The sequence below is a fragment of the Mustelus asterias genome, chromosome 1 (genome assembly GCF_964213995.1).
Source record: "Mustelus asterias chromosome 1, sMusAst1.hap1.1, whole genome shotgun sequence".
NCBI classification, from domain to species: Eukaryota; Metazoa; Chordata; class Chondrichthyes; order Carcharhiniformes; family Triakidae; genus Mustelus; species Mustelus asterias.
This window is the reverse complement of record NC_135801.1, coordinates 156598475-156619817: the sequence shown is the minus strand read 5'-3', so window position 1 is coordinate 156619817 and position 21343 is coordinate 156598475. Positions and strand designations below refer to the sequence as shown.

General features: G+C 44.3%; 1 protein-coding gene across 1 annotated transcript in view; it reads left to right on the top strand.

Annotated features, from left to right (window-relative positions):
- Window positions 1–21343, top strand: part of nol6 (nucleolar protein 6 (RNA-associated)) — a 104289-nt gene that overhangs the window by 31180 nt on the left and 51766 nt on the right. The window contains exons 7-15 of the mRNA XM_078221229.1: window positions 1106–1269; window positions 2266–2386; window positions 4341–4399; window positions 6649–6750; window positions 10574–10689; window positions 10786–10963; window positions 13866–13988; window positions 15099–15247; window positions 16271–16346. Coding sequence (XP_078077355.1) covers window positions 1106–1269; window positions 2266–2386; window positions 4341–4399; window positions 6649–6750; window positions 10574–10689; window positions 10786–10963; window positions 13866–13988; window positions 15099–15247; window positions 16271–16346 — 1088 coding nt within the window. The remainder of the gene's footprint in view (window positions 1–1105; window positions 1270–2265; window positions 2387–4340; window positions 4400–6648; window positions 6751–10573; window positions 10690–10785; window positions 10964–13865; window positions 13989–15098; window positions 15248–16270; window positions 16347–21343) is intronic.

Genomic DNA, 21343 nt, shown 5'->3' with positions numbered 1-21343 from the left:
AGTGGTGCCTTTACAGGATCCTCCAAATCCAGTGGCAGTCCAGCAGCAACGTCCCCTCCCAAGCCAACTTGCTAACAAGCACTCAAAACCAGCTCCATTGGATGCGACTTGTTGTTCATATGTCTCACACCTGGTGCTGTCCATTTCAAAGTGAGCCAACGAGGGGAAAATGGATGCCACTTGAATCTTTATAAGCTTACCACTCTAGCAGAGATTAATGATTGGGATATTATAAGCCATAAAACAAAGACCAGACCTAGACACCAGATAAACATCCCTTTTGAAATCATTGTGGAGGTAGGAGGCACACACACACACACACACACACACACAGCCTAGTTTTACAACAATTAAAAACATCCCTGCTTACGGACAGAGAGGATGAAGAAGTTTAGTTTGCCCCTCTCTCCTATCTCTAGAACTCGGCTTATATTTTAGTTCATATTTCCTCATTTCTTTCTCTTCACAGTGGTTCACTGCTGCCTCACGGCGCCAGGGACCTGGGTTCGATTCCTGGCTTGGGTCTGTGTGGAGTCCGCACATTCTCCCCGTGTCTACGTGGGTCTCCCTCGGGTGCTCCGGTTTCCTCCCGCAGTCCGAAAGACGTGCTGGTTAGGTCCAACGGCCATGTTAAATTCTCTCCAGGTGTACCCGAACAGGCGCCAGAGTATGACCATTAATAGATTTTGACAGTAACTTAATCGCAGAGTTAATGTCCATCTACTTGTGACACTAATAAACTTTTCTGGCAGCATTCATTCTGAAAGAAAGTGTAAAGTACAGTATATTCTGATGTTAGGTTGTCAATTAGTGCTGAAAATTGATTCCGCAGTTGCTGCCTTCTCCCTGGTACCTCTGGGGTGTGAACTTGAGCAGGAGTTATGAGAATTATTTTGTAATGGGGGATGTAGCAGCACAGCCAGATTGTTCCTCACCTGATGTTCAGAGGCAAAAACAGTGACAAGACATCAGTCAGGACAGGGCTGATCTTCTGCTTCTCTCGCCTGGATCTTGTTTCAAGATGGGCACTGTATTTACAACATGAACCAAAGGATGTGAAGCCTTTTTGCTGAAATCAGCTAATGGAGATGATTTATATTTTCAGGCAATGACGAGCCTCCAACACCTCATTATAATAACACCGTACTCGTTGATCTAGTAATGGAAAAACACCTTCATTTCCTCTTCAATGCTGCCACTGATTTCCCGGGAATGAAAGATGGAATTGGAATTCTTAAAGTGTGGCTCCATCAGAGGGAATTGGACAAGGTACGATGCTGCACCTCTTTGACCTTGCATGAACTTTAGGTGTTAACCTGACCCTAGCCATGGTAAATTTTAACACTCTTAAAATAGTTTTGGAATTGTAAAGCATTGGTTGATGGAAAGGCTATTGCTTCTCCAGGACCTGCTACCTTTAACTGATTGTATGTTGATGGGGAACTGATGTTCAATAAAATCACGACTAAATTCTCTGAGATTTCAATGTAATATGGCTGCTGACAGCACCGTTGATTTGAAACTTTGAGAATGAAGGAGCTTTCTTTGACAACACCTTACAAACCGATGACCATTGCCACCTAGAAGGGTAAGAACACCATTACCAGCAAATTCCCCTCCAAACCCCACACCGTCCTGACTTGGAGCTATATCGCCGCTCCTTCACTGTCCTGTGAAAGAATAAAAACAAAGCTGGGAAATGTGGGGGTCAACGATGGCCTAGTCATATTATCATTGGACTATTAATCCAGAAACTCAGCTAATGTTCTGGGCCACCTGGGCTCGAAACCCACCATGGCAGATGGCAGAATTTGAATTCATTAAAAAAAATCTGGAATTAAGAATCTACTGATGACCATGAAACCATTGTCGGAAAAACTCATCCTTCCTTTAGGGAAGGAAATCTGCTGTCCTTAACCTGGTCTGGCCGATATGTGATTCTAGAGCCACAGCAATGCGGTTGACTATCAACTGCCCTCAGGCAACTCGGGATGGGCAATAAATGCTGGGCAGCCAGTGACGCCCATGCCCCACAAATGAGTAAAAAAACCCATCAAGTTGCATTTTATTAAGATTGTGTTTAAAATTTGCAGCCTTTTGGCGAATTCAGTTTTTTTACCAAAGAGATTATGAGCCCCACTGAGCATTTTTAAAAATCAACATTGGATGATAATTCTGTATCTGTTGAAATGTTTATTCAGGGAAAAGAAATGGTTTTTGACATTTAGTTCAAGAGTTTAAAAGCAAATGTTTTGCTCCTTTTAGGGCTATGGCTGTCTGAATGGATTTCTTGTTTCAATGCTGGTGGCATATTTGCTTTCTAAACGTAAACTGAACAAAATGATGAGTGGATACCAGATACTGCGTAATGTCCTTCAGTTCTTGGGTAAGTAAAACTCTTAACTTTGCAGGTTAAGTTCTTCGCTGGTAAAACTAGTTGATTTCTTGGACTTCGACCAGGACTGTCATTCCTAATGTCCCTCGGTGAGAATGAGCTGAGAAGTGCTTTAGAACATATGAATTAGGAGCAGGATTAGGCCACTCGGCACTTTGAGCCTGCTCTGCCAATCAGTAAGATCACGGCTGATCTGACTGTGGCCTCAACTCCACATTATACCTACCCCAATAACCTTTGACTCACTTGTTAGTTAATAATCTATCTACCTCTGCCATAACAATATGCGGTGACCCTGGGTCCACCAGTTTCTGGGGAAGAGATTTCCATAGACTCGCGACCATCCTGAGAGAAAAAATTCTCCCTTCCCAGTCTCTCCCACAAAGGAAAACGTCATCTCAGCATTTGTTCTGTCAAATCTTATATGTTTCAATGAGGTAACCTCGCTCTTTTTAAACGCCAATGGATACGGGCCTAGCCTTTCCAACCTTCCCTCACAAGATATTCCAAGTATGAATAAAGTGCGCCATCTCGAAACTGCTTCTAATGCAATTATATTCCTTTTCAAATAAGGAGACCAGAACTTTACGCAATACTCCTGATCTGGTCCCACCTACGCCCTGTACAACTGTAGCAAAACAACCCTACTTTTATATTACATTCCCTTTGCAATAAATGGCAACATTCCATTTGCCTTTCTCATCAGTTGCCGTTTTGACTAACTTTGTGACTCATGCACCAGGACTCTACCTCCACCCATCATTACGTTACACTGAAGTCAGTACAGGGCCCACATGATGCAAACACGGAGTTTTAATGAGTTCAGGAAGATGATAGATATTTGTCTTGCACTGCGATGTGCATGGAAATCGACAACATTTCGGACAGGGTCTCTTGAAGTGTAAATTCTGGAGTGAATTGCGTGTATCAAGGCCAGAAAAAAATTCAGCGAGTGTCCAGACCAGCATGAGTATCTGGATACAAATAATTAATGCATTAACCTCAAAAAGAAAAGTCAGTTAACTGTGCCTAACGAAGGAAGTTAAGGTTTGTAAAAGGTTTAAAGGAAAGGCCAATTATATAAAGTTGCCAGAACATAGAAAAACTACAGCACAAAACAGGCCCTTCAGCCCCACAAGTTGTGCCGAACATATCCCTACCTTTTTAGGCCTACCTATAACCCTCCATCCTATTAACTCCCATGTACTCATCCAGGAGTCTCTTAAAAAGACCCTATTGAGTTTGCCTCCACCACCACTGACGGCAGCCAATTCCACTCACCCACCACCCTCTGTGTGAAACATTTCCCCTGTACCTACCCCCCAGTACCCTAAACCTGTGTCCTCTCGTAGCAACCATTTCCACCCTGGGAAAAAGCCTCAGAGTCCACCCGATCTATGCCTTTCAGCATCTTATATACCTCAATTAGGTCTCCTCTCATCCTACGTCTCTCCAAGGAGAAAAGACCGAGCTCCCTCAGCCTATCCTCATAAGGCATGCCACTTAATCCAGGCAACATCCTTGTAAATCTCCTCTGCACCCTTTCAATCTTCTAGAACTAGTAGTAAAACCTGATAATTGGGAGCATTTTAGGAGACAGAAAAGGTGAGCCAAAGAACAGGTAACGGAAGAATTGAATATGAATGTAAACTAGCAAAAATCATAAAACTTCTAAAGGTATAAAGGTTATTGTAAGAAGTCTCACAACACCAGGTTAAACTCCAACAGGTTTATTTGGAAAAATGAGCTTTCGGAACGCCGTTGCTGATGAAGGAGCGGCGCTCCGAAAGCTCGTGATTCCAAATAAACCTGTTGGACTTTAACCTGGTGTTGTGAGACTTCTTAGTGTGCCCACTCCAGTCCAACGACGGCATCTCCACATCATAAAGGTTATAGGCAGTTTCATAGGAGATTTTTAATTTCTCTTGCTTTTAATTTTGTTTAGCTGTAACGGACCTCACTCGAGATGGCATCAGCCTTTTCCAGGACACTGATGACTCGGTGGTAAGATCTTCTTTTAAAATGGCAGATGTGCAGTGATATAACCAGTGCAAACAGCTCTGGACAGCCTGTGTGATCCTTTAAATTGGAAAAGGGACCTTTTATAAAGCATTTGCATTGTGGTTACAGTAAATTGTTCAGTCTTTGTGCTTTGGGTCACAAAATTATCTGGTACCGCTCTGCAACCTTCAGGGATCTTTGGACATGCACTTCAAGATCCCTGTATACCTCTAAGGTTCAGAGTATCCGACCATTTATTGTGCATTCCCTTGCTTTGTTTGTCCTCCAACGTATTACCTCAAGTTTCTCTGGATTGAACTCCCATTTGCCCCTTTTCTGCCCACCTCCAGTCCATGGATATCTCCCTGCAGTCTCCAGCTATCCTCCTCACTATCAACCATGTGGCCAAGGTTTCATCAGCAAACTTCTTAATTATGCCCTTGTATAAAGCATTGCTATATACGATGAAAAGCGAGGGCCTTTAATGTTTCTTTTGGAATTTGGTGGACAATTTATTAAAGTGTGCGGTCCCTTGCAACTTTTTTGTGCGATTTATACACCTGCACAATAACTTACAGGCCACTGCCAAATCAGCCCCTTTATCGGAACTTTTGGGTTGCTGCATTGCCATGTAGCTGTGCAGCTTAAGGGAAACATTGGCCAGAACCATAGAGGTATAAAGGGACCTTGGAGTGCATGTCCAGAGATCCCTGAAGGTAACAGAGTGGCAGATAAGGTGGTTAAGAAGCAACACTCTGCTTTATTACTCGAGGGATGGATAATAAGAGCAGGTAGGTTGTGCTGCAGTTATATAAAGCAGTGGTTAGGCCCGAGTCCTGCATAACCCCTTTGGAAACAGTCTTTCAGGCACGAAAACAGCCTTAAACCATTACTCTTTGTTTTCTCCCACTGAGTCAATTTTGGATCCAACTTGACACTTGCTTTTTGGATCCCACGGGCTCCAACTGGTCTGCCCTGGTGAGACTTTATCAGAAGACAACATCACATGTGTTACCTTACTCGGCCAATTCAATCACGTTAGTCCGTGAGCTTGTTCCGCCATTCGCTTAGATCATGGTTGATCTCAACTTCATTTCCCAGCCGATGTTCCACATCCCTTCATATCTTGGAATCATAGAATCCCTACACTGCAGAAGGAGGCCATTCGGCCCATCGAGTCTGCACCGACCATAAACCCACCCTATCTCCGTAACCCCACATATTTACCCTGCTCATCCCTCCCTGACACTAGGGGCAATTTTAACATGGCAATCAGCCTAACCCGCGCATGTTTGGACTGTGGGAGGAAACCGGAGCAAACCCACGCAGACACAGGGAGAATGTGCAAACTCCACACAGACAGTGACCCGAGCCAGGAATAGAACCCGGGTCCCTGGCGCAGTGAGGCAGCAGTGCTCACCACTGTGCCACCGTGCTGCCCCTCATACTCTCACTTGACAAGTTATGGATCTTGGGCTTCGAAATTTCAATTCATCCATCACCCACAACCTTTTCGGGGAGTGAGGTTCAGATTTCCACTGACTACTTTGTGGGAAAAAGTGCTTTGTGATTGACTCCTAAATAGCCTGGCTCTCGTTGAAAGATTATGCCTTCATGTTTGAGATTCTTCCACCAGAGGACACAGCTTGTCTGTATGTGACCTACTGAATTTGTTAATGATTTTTTAAAGTATTTGATAACATTACCCCTTAACCGTTTTGTGCTGATGATTTTGATGCATATAATGAAACCTTTTTTTATGAGATTAAATGTAAGGGGTGGCACAGTGGTTAGCACTGCTCCCTCACAGCCAGAGTTCGATTCCCAGCTTGGGTCACTGTCTGTATGGAGTTTGAACATTCTCCCCGTGTCTGTGTGGGTTTCCTCCGGGTGCTCCTGTTTCCTCCAAAGATGTGCGGGTTAGGTGGATTGGCCATGCTAAATTGCCCCTTAGTGTCAGAGGGACTATCTAGGGTAAGTGCATGGGATTTGGGGGATAGGACCTGGGTGGGATTGTGGTTGGTGCAGATGTGATGGGCCGAATGGCCTCCTTTTGCACTGTAGGGATTCTATGATTTTACACATTTTTGAAATGCTGTTGTTTACTTTAAAGTTCAGTTTATCGAACTGAACTATTGTCATTTTGTGGAAAATTGGTTGCCTCAACTTGAGGTCCACGGGGGCAGAAGTGTAAATTAACAAGTTTGAATTGAGATGTAATTTATTGAAATTTGTCAATCTTTCTCCCACAGCCATCGCTTCCAGATTTCCATCAGGCTTTTGAAGTTGTATTTGTGGATCCCTCAGGATTTGTAAACCTCTGCGCAGAGATGACCGCAAGCAAATACAAGCAGGTAAAATACTCAGCACAACTGGCAAGTCTTGTTCATTGTATGATGGATCTGATTTAAAAGAAAAAGTTTCTGCTCTGGGGAGGTTTATGAAGTCAGCTATACTAGGGCAAGGTGGGGAGAATGTTCGAATACTGGATTTGGTAATTCATAATAGTTTAATACACTGTTTTCCCCCCCCCTCCTCTTTCCCTCCTCCAAATTTGCTGTTCTCCACTGCTGAAGAGGTGGACCCATTCTAGGGTGTAGTTACCCATGGCTGACCTTCACTTGCTTTTTGGATGGAGACTTGCAGAAGAATTACTTTCAGTAAGTTCATTTGCTCAGCGAGAATCACTGAAAAATGATTCGGGACGGGGATCAAGTCGCTGCCTACACGCCTCTGTTGCCTCCCTGGTGAGATCAGCTAACTCAGCATAGATCACTAATTCTCTGCGTTAACAGAAAGTTTGGGTGCACATTGGAGCTTGTCCCTGCTGCGCACAGGGCAACCCCTGAAGATTAGATGGTGTGAAATTGTGTGGATGGGATTCTCTCTAGGATCCCACGTGTCCCAACCCGGATGTGATTTTGTAGTGGGAACACACAGTTTTGGATGGGAAGCTCGCCCTTGCCCTTATTAAAGCCTTAAGTGGCCATTTAAGGGCCCTTTCCCACCCAGCCTCAATTTTCAGTCTGACAGCCGCCGGATAACTGAGGGTGGAAAATAGAAAAATTCACTGGCCTTGATATCAGGCTCCATCGGAAGCCCCCTTCTGACTGGGGGTGCCCTCCCTTCGTGGATTGGACATCTCCAGACCTCCCTCGGCGATTTTCCCCCCCAGGGCAAACAGAATAAAGACCTCCCATATGCTATTCATTGACCTGACCAAGGCTTTTAAACCAGGAAGGCCTATGGAACATTCTGTCCAAATATGGCTGCCTGAAAAGATGTTCGGTGTCATTTGCTTGTTTGGCAATGGCATGATGGCCAGTGTGATGCAAAGCGGTAGGTCATTGGATGCCTTTCCTTTCACCAGCAGCATCAAGCTGGCTCCAGCTCTGTTTACCATGTATTTCTCAGCCGTGCTCCTGTGCTCACTCAAACACCGTGATACAGGAGGAGGAATTCAATTCGGGTCAGACCGCAACCTCTTCAACTTGCAAAAGCTCAAGACTTGCACAAAGGTGATTTGACAGCTACTGAGTCCTTGATTGTGGACGACCACTTTAATAGCACATACTCTGAAGGAGATTCAGCTGCTTGCTGATCGCTTTGATCTAGTCTTAGAACACCTTGGCCTAACAAGTCTGAAGTAGACAGTGATCTGGTATCAAACTTCCCCTGGCCACAGACACTCCTTATGCTTACTGTCAACAACATACCCCTCCATTCAGTGTGGAAGTTTTGTTACCTTAGGGGATATCCTCTCCAGCAACACTACACTGGATGACGAAACCAACTGTCGCCTGGCAAAAGCAAGCTCAGCGTTTCGCAGACTCACTCTCATTCTTTGGAAAGAGCATTGAGTTTGTCTCTCAACAAAGGTCAAAGTCCACCAGGCAGTGGTTCTTGTGTCACTTATTTATGAGTGTGAATATTTCATCATTGATGCCCAATCCCAGAATGAAACCTGGCTTGTTGGATCCTCACTTTATTGTTTTTTAGAAACCATTGGGAGATCACTTATTGAACCGTTTGACAAGAATCTGATGGTGCACTTGGGCACAAAGATAAAACATTGATTAAACAAGAAAACTTGACAAAAAGGTTGGAAAGATTTCAACACAAAAATACCATCAAATGATCCAAACTCGTATTATTCATATCTTATGGTTCACTAATGTCCTTTAGGGAAAGGAAATCTGTTGTCCTTACCTGATCTGGCCTACATGTGACTCCAGAGCCACAGCAATGTGGTTGACTCTCAACTGCCCTTGGGCAACTTGGGATGGGCAATAAATGCTGGCCAGCCAGCGACACCCATGTCTCACAAATGGAAAAAAAAATTCCTTTTATCCCAGCAATATTCTTACATTACAGACAACTCCAGTGAAGATTTACCTCTGTCTCAGTACCAAGGCTTACTGCTTGGACTCTCTGGCTCAGTTGCAAATGGTTCTTCTGGCGGATTTCTGAGCGTTCGCTAGATGCTTTATCCCCGGCTGGTATCTCTCCCTGAGATGCCCAAAAACCACACTCTAAACTCACAATTACTTCAACTTCAGAGCGAACACGAGTACCTTAAACTCCGATCCCTGATAGTCTTATTGGAGAGTTTAGAACTCCTGCCTTGACTCTCTGGCAGACACTCAATGGCTGTGCTGCCCTTCTGTCTTTTTCTGTGGACAACGGACCCCAGTCATTAAGCAGAAGAGTTTTTTCTGCTTTTTTTCCCCCTAAATTCTCTAAACTACTAACCACTTTGTAACCCATTTCTTTACTTCAGATCAATAAAAATGCACGTAAGCAAACAGGGCCTTCAGACATACTGGCACCTAGCTCTCCAAAAACTCTGAATGGAACTAGAACCATATTCCACCTTTCTTAACCTACAAATATAATTTAAACTTCAAGTCATATGTTGTTCCCAACACTGACTGAGATCTGCTTGCAGCATCAGCTGGCCAGACAAAATCCCCAGCACTGAGATTCTTGTAAAGCGCTGCGTACCTGGCAGCGAGAGCCTGTTCCTCAGAGCTCAGTTTCACTGGGTCAGTCACATGGAGGATTCCCGCACACCAAAGGCAGTATTCAGTGGCCAGCTGATCATGGGAATCAGCACCATAGGACAACCCAAACTTGGATATAAAGGCAATCTGAAAGCCAACCTCACAGCTGGGTCCCAATACGTGGGGGGCAAAAAAACAACCTTGGACAGACCCAAATGGAGAGGTCTCTTATCAAACAATTCTGACATTTGAGGAGAACAGAGTCGAGTGCCTTCAGGGCAAGCGAGTGCAGTGCAAAGCCAGTGCCTCACTCCGTCCGTCCCTCCAACGCTGAATTCCTATGCAGTATTTGCAGTTGGTTCTGCAAATTGAGACTTGGCCTAACCCCTCACATCAACCTAGACTATAAACTGACTTTTTTGTTTGTTGAACGCTAATCTGTTGAGGTATTGGGAGAATCAATCATCAACCTAATACAGGCAAAAATATGTTTGTGTAAGAGCAGTGTTTTGTGGGATAGCAGAACTGCTTGAAATCCTCTCCCAGGAAGAGAGATCAAGTCAATAAAACATTTGGTGACCGTATATGTGGTTAATGTGGTGCACTGGAAATGCTACTGACTTGTGATCTGTATGTTTAATGTTCCTCTCACTCTCCCACTTCATGACTCATCTGTAAAGAGAAAAAAGTGGTAGTGGGCACCTTGCCTGTCCACCCTTCCTGTTTTCCCCATGGTCATCTGGCCGGTATCATTGACAAACCTCTGGAAAAATATTGCCGTTCATTTGGACACTCGCTGTCTATGGGAGGAACTGAAGCAGGCGGCCAAATAGAAGATAACGTACGACTCAAATTCAGTGGCTGGAATCTTACCACCGTTCATGCCGGCGGGACTTTCCCATCCTGCCGCAGTGAACAGAGATTTGGCTGACTGTCAAATTCTCTGACCTCGCTGCAGCGGGGGTGTGACGTGAACGGTAGGTACGATCGTGCCCAGTGACTCTTGACTGTGTAACTAGTGAAGTTTTACCTAGAAACTGATGTGAAAGAACTAAACAAATAAATCATTGGCAACCAGCGACACATTCACAATAGTCATTGTTGTTCCTGTGTGTGTGAATTTGTATATCAGGACCTGTCAGTTCATATTTTCTGTTGTCTGATAATCTTCTAGATTCAATATGAAGCACAGAAGTCAATGGAAATTCTTGGCAACAAGGCGGTGGATGGATTTGAAATGCTTTTGATGACTCCCAAGCCCCTGATTCAAACATTTGACCACGTCTTCCAGTAAGAACAGTTTTTTTTTTCAAATGGTATTTGGGCCATATTGTAAGAACATTTTGTGTAGGAGCAATTTCACATTAAAAAAATATTTCTTGATAGTCTGAAGGACCTGGTCAAGCTGCAGGAAGGTTGTAAGAAGATGAAACTGCTCAATGACTTGATTGATCATGGGGGTAACTATGTTGTGACAATCTTACCGCACCTTCTGTCACTATTAACACGTGGACTGGGACAGCGGATTCATCTCCTCGCTCATTCTCTCCTTCAAATATCTGAAGTAAGTCCAGCGATCTTGCTCATTAACATCTTAAGAGCATTCGAGTTGAGGAGCGTTAATTGTATATATTCTAAATTATATTTCCAGTTATTTCAGTATTGTGAACAATGACTTCTTGCTCATGGGCTGCAGCTGCTTTCATTCTTATTCATTCACTTCTAAAATATTGTTGAATTCACCCTTTTTTTCATTACATTAATGGAAAGCAAAATCTAGTAGCTGATTTGTTCATTTGTTGTTTGTTAGTAGTTCATTTGTAGCTTAATTAATTGTTCCGAGTATTCTGAGAGTGAGGGCACTAACCTGATCAATGATGACGGACCATGAGGTCAAACCCCATTATAGAAAGTTGTGAAATTTGTATCTTGTGAGCTAGCAACTTAAAACATTACCAGAAAAGCTGCCAGATTGTCATTTCATTTGTATAATTCGGGGAAAGGAACCTGGTACTTAAATTACTCTATGTGGACTCCAGTTCCAAGCATTTGGTTGATTCTCAATGTCCTCTGAAGAGTCCATTATTAAAGATGAGATCGTGGAGTACTTGGAAGTGCATGATAAAATAGGATTGAGTCAGCACGGCTTTATCAAGGGAGGTCATGTCTGACAAATCTGTTAGAGTTCTTTGAGGAGGTAACAAGGAAGTTAGATAAAGGAGAACCAGTGGATGTGATTTATTCAGATTTCCAAAAGGCCTTTGACAAGGTGCCGCATTGGAGACTGTTAAATATGTTAAGAGCCCATGGTGTTAAGGGTAAGATCCTGGCATGGATAGAGGGCTGGCTGACTGGCAGAAGGCAGAGAGTAGGGATAAAGGGGTCTTTTTCAGAATGGCAGCTGGTGACTAGTGGTGTGCCTCAGGGGTCAGTGCTGGGACCACAACCTTTCACAATATATATTAACGATTTGGAAGAAGGAACTGAAGACACTGTTGCCAAGTTTGTAGATGATACAAAGGTATGTAGAGGATCAGATAGTACTGAGGAAGCAGAGGGGCTGCAGAAGGACTTGGACAGGTTAGAAGAGTGGGCAAAGAAGTGACAGATGGAATACAATGTGGAAAAAAATGTGAGTTTATGCACTTTGGAAGGAGGAATGGAGGCATAGACCATTTTCTAAATGGGGCAATGCTTAGGAAATCAAACACAAAGGAACTTGGGAGTCCTTGTTCAAGATTAACGTGCAGGTTCAGTCAGCAGTTAGGAAGGCAAATGCAATGTTAGCATTCATGTCGAGAGGGCTAGCATACAAGAGCAGGGATGTACTTCTGAAGCTGTGTAAGGCTCCAGTCAGACCCCATTTGGAGTATTGTGAGCAGTTTTGGGCCCTGTATCTAAGGAAGGATGTGCTGGCCTTGGAAATGGTCCAGAGGAGGTTCCAAGAATGATCCCTGGAATGAAGAGCTTGTCGTATGAGGACCGGTTGAGGACTCTGGATCTGTACTCGTTGGAGTTTAGAAGGATGAGGGGGGATCTTATTGAAACTTGCAGGAGACTGCGAGGCCTCGATAGAGTGGACGTGGAGAGGATGTTTCCACTAATCGGGAAAACTAGAACCAAAGGGCTAAAGGGATGATCCTTTAAAACAGAGATGAGGAATTTCTTCAGCCAGAGAGTGGTGAATCTGTGGAACTGTTTGCCGCAGAAGGCTGTGGAGGCCAGGTCATTGAATGTCTTTTAAGACAGAGATAGATAGGTTCTTGATTAATAAGGGGATCAGGGGTTATGGGGAAAAGGCAGGAGAATGGGGATGAGAAAAATATCAGCCATGATTGATTGGCAGACCAGACTCAATGGGCTGAGTGGCCTAATTCTGCTCCTATGTCATATGGGCTTGTGGTAAACAACTAATTTGGAGGAAAAAAACTACTATCAAACAGAAGAATAAGGGAGATATTGGACACGCCCATTCAGTGAGGCAATCTCAGTCAAGGCAACCCTGCAAAGTCTTTCTTGGTAACATCTGGGGATTGACACCCAAGTTGGGGAATCTGTGCCCTGGACGAATTAAACAGCAACCTGCGTTGACTGTCTATTGGCTTTACAGGGAGGGACATTCAATTTTGCTGTTCTGAGTTATCCTCTGGAGATTGCTGCACAATGTATGTTAAAAGACAGGCTGATGAACAGACTGAGCTCTGCAGTGTTGCTTTAGTGATGCTTCGGACGAGGAAGATCCAGGCTCGATCCCCAGTCAGCTGAATTAGTTGATTGATTGGAGCAAGAATCATGGTTTCCACTCCTGGTTGCGGGTTCAGTGTACTCCTTTTTTGGAACGTTGGAATGTAGAGGTTGGAAAAGGTGGGCTGTTGTTGAGGAGCAAGCAGATCCTCATAATTGAGGCTTACATGGGATGACTGCTGATGCTGTATAAATGCATATCCATTATGCCTTTGAGGACCATTGCAATTAAAACCTTAAAAATACTTCCATCTCTGATATTTTTGTAAACGTAAAGTATGCTCAATTTAAATACATTGGAAGCTTGTGTATTGAAAGAGTCCATACCAATTTTGTTCACTGCTCTAGTAATGGCATACAATTCAGAATAAAACATGTCACGGGGGTAACGGGGTCTTGTATCATCCTTGTTTTGAGAATTTGTTTATTTGAATGGCTTCAATTTGTTCCAACAAAAAATGTTGCAAACAAGCACTGTACTGAATAATGAAAGTGAAACCCTATCCTTGACCTATGAAGGAGCAGCGCTCCGAAAGCTCATGCTACCAAATAACCTGTTGGACTTTAACCTGGTGTTGTGAAACTTCTTACTGTGCCCACCCAACGCCGGCATCTCCATATCTTGACCTATAAAGGTGGAGATTTACAAATTTATACAGCATAGTAAAATTGCATTTGCCTTTGTATTAAAGTAACAGACCTTTTGTGTCCCTTTCATTCAGTGGCCAATAAATGCAGATCCTCCAAAACACAAGGATAGCAGACATTTGTCATTTGGTGTTTTACTGGACTCTGCGTTTTCTACAAATGTTTTGGAAAAGGGACCTCAAGCAGATAGTCCTGAGGTAAATATTTATTTCAGAGTTTAGAACGGACGAATCTATTGTAATGTTGGTATTCCTCTTCCTTTCTCCAAACCCTAACTGTATATGTATTTTCAGAGAATTTTGTACAGCTTATTGGAGTCAAGTCAATGTAGCTGCAACATGTGTTCATGGCTAGTTTTCTGAATATTAATATTTTATGGAGCTTTACTCGAGCACAATACTCTGCCATTGTCGAGGAACATACAGCTAAAGTCATACTGAGCCAGGTGACACAATGGTTAGCACTGCTCCCTCACAGCGCCAGGGATGCGGGTTCGATTCCCAGCTTGGGTCACTCTGTGTGGAGTTTACATGTTCTCCCCGTGTCTGCGTGGGTTTCCTCTGGGTGCTCCGGTTTCTTCCCACAGTTGGGAAGATGTGCTGGTTAGGTGCATTGGCCATGCTAAATTCTCCCTCTGTGTACCAGAACAGACGCCGGAATATGGTGAATAGGGGATTTTCACAGTAACTTCATTGCAGTGTTAATGTAAGCCTACTTGTGACACTAATAAATAAAGGTAATCTCTTGCAGCACCAGCATTCAGTGGCACTGGTGTTAACTAAAACACTGGGCTGATGATCAGTGGTGGGAAACATTTCAGTGAAGCAACAACAACCTGTATTTACAAAGCGTCTTTAACATAGTGTCCCAAGACACTTCAGGAGAATTCTAAAATAAAATGTGACACCGAGTCACAAAAAGAGATATTAGGTCAGATGACCCTAAAGCTCGGTCAAAGAGGTAGGTTTTATGGAACTTCTATGAAGAGGGAGGAGTGGGATGGAGAGAGACAGAGAGGTGCAAGGAGGATATGAGGTAGCTCTAAGTGGCATTGTGTCCCATCCCCAGTGGTGGCACGGTGAAAATCCAGCTGAAGTACTACCTCCCTGCGCACGTGAGGCATCTCCCAGCACCATTTCAAGACAGGCTGAGATTTTCCTGACTCTCTCTCTCACCTCAGCCAACACCACCAGATACTGTACCATCTTTAGTAACCGAGCCTCATGCTAACTTGGCTAGCCTTAATTCTTTTCAGTTCGGGCTTGTACTGAAGGAGATGAGTAAATATTCTATTTCTAATATTGCAGGCAGCAGACTTCCGTGACTTTTGGGGAGACAATTCTGAGCTGAGACGTTTTCAGGATGGATCTATTTGTGAGGCTGTCCTGTGGCAGGGTAACAGCATGTGTGACCGACGTCTTATCCCCGAGCAAATTATTAAACATCTTCTTGAACTGTAAGTCAACGCTAACTCGCGTTAAAATGCACTGCTCATAAAGGATGGCTTATCTACAATTTTTTCCTGCACTTCCAAGCTACTCTGCTCATCATCGGTTCTTACATATTCTTATGCTTTTTTGTGTTACACAGTGCTACGTTTCGATTAGATCATCAGATTGTTACCTTGAATTGGTTACAGTTCTGTTTTTGATCACATTATACGGATCCATTGTCCTGTGTGCTTTAGCTTTTATCGTTTTCTGGACATATCCTGTCTGCCTGTTTACAATATCAAAGCATTGTGTTTGTCAAACCGATTTCGATGGTGTGTTAATTGTCCCCATCTCCCTGATACTTGATTAGTTTTCCAGAGGCACAATGGCTCCTCTAGACATTGTGGAGCCTTGATAAAATATCAATTCTTTTATTGTTGCTGTAACCTCGGAAAGATCTCACCTCGGGTGTGACTGTGCTCGTGCTGTTTGCGATATGGTAATTTGTCATGTCTGCCCACAGTGAGTGTGAATACTATAATCAGGCTATCCGTTTAACCCTTTCCATTCATTCCTGTCCTGCAGCTCACACTCCCTGGGTTTGCCCTAGTAAACCACTCCCTATATTTTGCGCCATCTTCTAATATTTCTCCCTTCCTCTCCTGGCACATTGACCTTTAGTGGGGTGGAGCCACCACCTGGCACTCTTGTTTAGGTGGTCATCCTTTACGTGTGAGGTCAGAATGAATACAAGACGGTCACGCTTGAATTTCCTTCCTCCCTTCCTCCATCCCTCCATCCAAATAAAAAGGCAAAGCTCTCACAGAGTAACATCCAATCGAGGGGATTGTGCCATAAAGTCAAAGTTCATGGGGACGTTTATCCATGATTTGTGACCAAGGAAAAGCAGCAGAGAATCTTTTCATTCTGGAGTTTTTGCTATTTGGACTGTGTGAGAACCAAGTGTACAATTGATGAATCCACAAGTGCTGACTGCTGTTTTTTTTTCCCCCTCTGCTGTTCCTCCTTTTGCCTCTCCCAATTAGACACGCGAATCTGCCAACGTCATCACTGTGCTACGTTGGAGGCTTATTGGACTCCCTCATCGAGGTAGAAAAAGGGGTAAGGACTTCATTTAAAAACACCTAGCGAAGGAGCGTTGCACCTGTGCTCGGACTCCGTGATGGGGGAAGTGGGGAGGAGGCATAGCCAATTTGCTTTATTTCATTCTTTGAACTAATGGTCCAATACGATGCCTGTAAAACCATCACAACCTATTACACAGTATCAGGTTTTTAAATTTCCTTCCCTCTGATTCATTCTCTATTTTCAGGATCAAGACTACATCTTTTACTGATGTTGTTGAAGACCAGGTTCTGAAGTAATTCTAGGCTCAATCTAGGGATAGTGCGAGGTTCAGAATGAGAGAACTTGGCAGTGGCCCAGGTGGCAGAACTTACAAAAATGTACAATATTCGACAGTCTTATTTTGAGTGGAAATGTCCTCAGATTGAACCATGTCATTGAGAAAGTCATCTTTCCCAACAAACACATCTCATTTGTTAGTATCTGCCCAATGTGATGATCTAAATACTATCGTAGAATTGTAGAATTCCCTACAGTGCAGAAGGAGGCCATTTGGCCCATTGAGTCTACACTGACTTCCCTGAAAGAGCATCTTATCCAGGTCCTATCCCCATAACCTAGAGGGTGGTGGAATTCCCACAAAGTAGCTGATTTTAAGCAGAAATTTGATATAGCTCTTGGCGCTAAAGGGATCAAGGGACATGGGGGGGGGGAAGAGAGAGAGGGGGGGGGGGGAGAGAGAGAGAGAGAGAGGGGGGGGGGGAGAGAGAGAGAGGGGGGGGGGGGGAGAGAGAGAGAGAGGGGGGGGGGGGAGAGAGAGAGAGAGAGAGGGGGGGGGGGGGGGGGAGAGAGAGAGAGAGAGAGAATCAGGTTATTGAATTTGATGATCAGCCAAGATCAAAATGAATGAATGAATCTACTTTGTCTTTTGTGTATTTTGATCTCTCTTGTGTCTGCTTAAAATTCTGCCGTCCGCAAGTGCCCTCTGGTCATGATGTACAATGAGGTCATCATCTGCTGTCTTCAGGTGTCCTCAACTGCTCTGATTATCTGTCCACCATTTTCATATCTGAGTCTCACCTCTTCTAACCAAGGAAACAGTGTCCGGGCTATTCTCATGTCTCTTTTGGTCAGCTCAAAATGAAACCCCAGGTAGAAAGCTGACAGGAACAAATGTGACGCAGGGTAAAATACGAACAAGGAATGCTGCCACAATTACAGCATGAGGGAGAGGAAAGAGAGAGAGAGAGTGACACAAACCTGAACCATTCCCAATGGTGTGTTTTCTCTTCCCCTCAAATTAAGTTAAGAGAATGCTGTGCACAGCGGCATCCAGAGCGTATCCCTGCTAATTGGATGGAAACACAGTTTCAGCTTTTCAGCTGCTTCTGTGGCTCCAGCCTAGGGAATTTATTTGAATTACGGTGACTGCAGTGTTTGCTTGCGTGAGTTCTGCTGGTACAAGAGGTTCTTGGGGAGAGAAACACTCAACTATCTACTGTATAGCATCAAGTATCGCTGTATCTATCTATCAATCCCATTCGTAGACTTAAAAATTTCTATCAGCTCACCCTCTCAGCCTTCTCTCTTCCAGGCAAGAGCCCAAACCTTTTCAACCTTTACTGATGGGGATGGTTTCTCAGTTCTGGCATCGTTTGAATTCTTGTATCTACTGCAGAGTCTGAACAAACTTCATCTTTTTTACAATATGGAAGCAGCAGGAGTGTACAGATGATATCAGATAGTTCCTCTGTGAGCAGAGGCAGATTGGAAAGCTCAGAAATTTTGTACATGCTCAGTTTTTGTCAGGTGACCCTGGTGTCACAAAGGAACAGGATACGGCCATTCAATCAAGCCTGCTCCGTCGTTCAGTTAAATCATGGCTGATCATCTTCATAACACCACTTTCCCTGCACTATCTCCGTATCCGTTGATAGAGTTGTACAGCGCAGAAAAGGTCCTTCAGCCTATCAATTTTTGTCCTAAACATGTTCACAGATTGAGCTTCCACAGCCCTGTGAGGTGGAGAGTGCAGAAGATTCACCACTCTCAGATTGAAGAAATTCCTCCTCATCTCCGTCTTCACAGAATACTACAGTGCAGAAGAGGCCCTTTGGCCCATCGAGTCTGTACCGATGCATGAAGGATCCTGACCAGCCCCCCTAATCCCACTTGCCAGCACCTGGCCCATAGCCTTGAATGTTATGGCGTGCCAAACACTCATCCATTTTAAAAGATGTGGGGTATCCCGTCTCCACCACCCTCCCAGGCAGTACATTCCAGACCGTCACCACTCTGAGTAAAACGTTTTTCCTCAAATCCCCCCATAACCTCCCACCCCTCATTTTTAGCTTGTGTCCCCTCGTAACTGACTCTTCAGCTAAGGGGAACTCCCTATCCACCCTGTCCATGTCTCTCATAATCATGAACACCTCAATCAGGTCACCCCTCAGTCTTTTCTCTGCTCCAGAGAAAACAACCCAAGCCTATCCAACCTCTCTTCATAACTTAAATGTTCCATCCCAGGCAGCATCCTGGTGAATTTCCTCTGCACCCCCTCCAGTGTGTTCACGTTCTTCCTATAATGCGATGACCAGAACTGCACACAGTACTCCAGCTGTGACCGTACCAAAGTTCTATACAACTCCATCATGACCTCTCTGCTTTTGTAATCTACCCCTTATTGATAAAGGCGAGTGTACCATATGCCTTTTTCATTACCCTATTTACCTGCCTTTCCACCTTCAGAAATCTATGGACAAACACGCCAAGGTCTCATTGTTCTTCGGAACTTCCCAGTGTCAGACCTTTCATAGCATACTTCCTTGTCAAATTACTCCTTCCAAAGTGTATCACCTCACACTTTTCAGGGTTAAACTCCCATCTGCCACTTCTCCGCCCATTTGACCATCTCGTCTATATCTCCCTGTAACCCAAGACACTCAACCTCACTGTTAACCACCCAGCCAATCTTTGTGTCGTCGGCAAACTTATTGATCCTATCCCCCCACATAGTCAGCTATATCATTTATATAAATGTTGAACAGTGGGAAACCCAGCACGGATCCCTGTGATACGCCACTGGTCACTGGCCTCCAGTCACTAAAGCAGCCGTCTTGTCACCACACTGTTCCTATCGCTCAGCCAATTATGAATCCGCCTTGTCAGATCACCCTGTATCCCATGTGCTTTAGTCTTAATAAGTCTCCTATGTGGCACTTTGTCAAAGGCTTTGCTGAAATCCATGCAAAATACATCAACCGCACTACCCTCATCCAACCACTTGGTTACATGCTCAAAAATTCAATCAAATTTGTTCGGCATGACCTCCCTCTGACAAAACCATGCTGACTATCCCTGATCAAACCTTGCCTCTCCAAATGGAGATAGATTCTCTCCTTCAGAATCTTCTCCAGTAGTTTCCCAACCACAGACATGAGACTCACTGGTCTGTAGTTCCCTGGCTTGTCTCTACAACCTTTCTTAAATAGTGAGACCACATTAGCTGTTTTCCAGTCCACTGGCATCTCCCCGGTGGCCAGGGAGATATTAAAATTTTGGGTCAGAGCCTCTGCAATTTCCTCCCTTGCCTCCCACAACAACCTGGGACACAATTCATCCGGACCTGGAGATTTGTCCACTTTTAAGCCTGCCGATACCTCCAATACCATCTCACTCCTATGATTTTCTATCGAGCCTCACAGTCTCTCCCCGAGTTCCACAACTACCTCCTCATTCTCATGGGTGAAAACAGATGTGAAATATTCATTTAACACCCTACCAATGTCCTCTGGACTCCACCCACAGATTTCCCCCTTGGTCCCAAATGGGCCCTACTCTTCCCCTGGTTATCCTCTTCCCATTGATATAGAATATCTTAGGATTTTCCCTACTTTTATGGTCTTAAATGACCTGCCCCTTGCTCTGAGACTGTGTCACCTGGTTCTAAACCCACCACCCAGGGGAGCATCCTACCCACATCCACCCTGTCACCTTTGATTCTGAAATGAGCTTCTCACCTTGTATTAGTGGCATCATTAAGACCATTTCTACCTTCCTTCTCCAGTTTAACCTCACCCATTTCAACTCATTTGTAGCTGACACCCTCGACCAGGCCTTGTTTCCTCTGGACTCGACTATTCCGATACACCCCCTGCTGCTCTCCCATATTCCAACTTCTTGAGGTCACCCAAACCTCTGCTGCTTGTGCCTTGCTTTGCAACAAGTCCCGTTTCCCTGTCACCCTGATGCACGCGGACCTACACTGCCTCCCTTTTAGGCAATGCCTCCATTTTAAAATTATCATCCTTGTTTTCAACTTCCTTGCTGCTCCCTTCCTCTGTAACCTCCTCCAATCCCACAACCCTCTGAGATATCTGCACTGCTCTAATCCTGGTCTATTGTGAATGCCTAATTTTAGTTATTTTGCCATCAGTGGCCTTGCCTTCAGTTCTCCAAGTCCTGAAAGATCTTCCCTAATCCTCTCCTCCTCTTCGTCTCTCTTTGCTTCTTTAAAACACTTCTTCCAACCCGCTTCTTTGACCAACTCTTTGGTCACCTGACCTAATATCATCATGTGTTGCTTTGTGCCATATCTTTTATGATGCTCCTGTGAGGTGCTTTGGGACATTTTGTTACGTTTAAGGTGCTATATAGATATTTGCTGTTGAATAATAGTGTCTTGGAGAGAATGTCAAAAGGCTGGCCTTTTGTTCAAATTACAGTTGCAATAAGTGAAAACTCCTCCAGGTGGCAGTGCAGAGCTGATGGGATTTGCTCTTGGCAACCTGCATTGAAATTGACAGGCTGGTTAAGTAACCATAAAACACTGATTTTATTTTAAAGTTTATTTATTAGTCACAAGTAGGCTTACATTAACACTGCAATGAAGTTACTGTGAAAATCCCCCAGTCGCCACACTCCGGGGCCTGTTCGGGAACACTTAGGGAGAATTTAGCATGGCCAATGTACCTAACACGGAGGAAACCAGAGCACCTGGAGGAAACCCACGTGGACATGGGGAGAATGTGCAG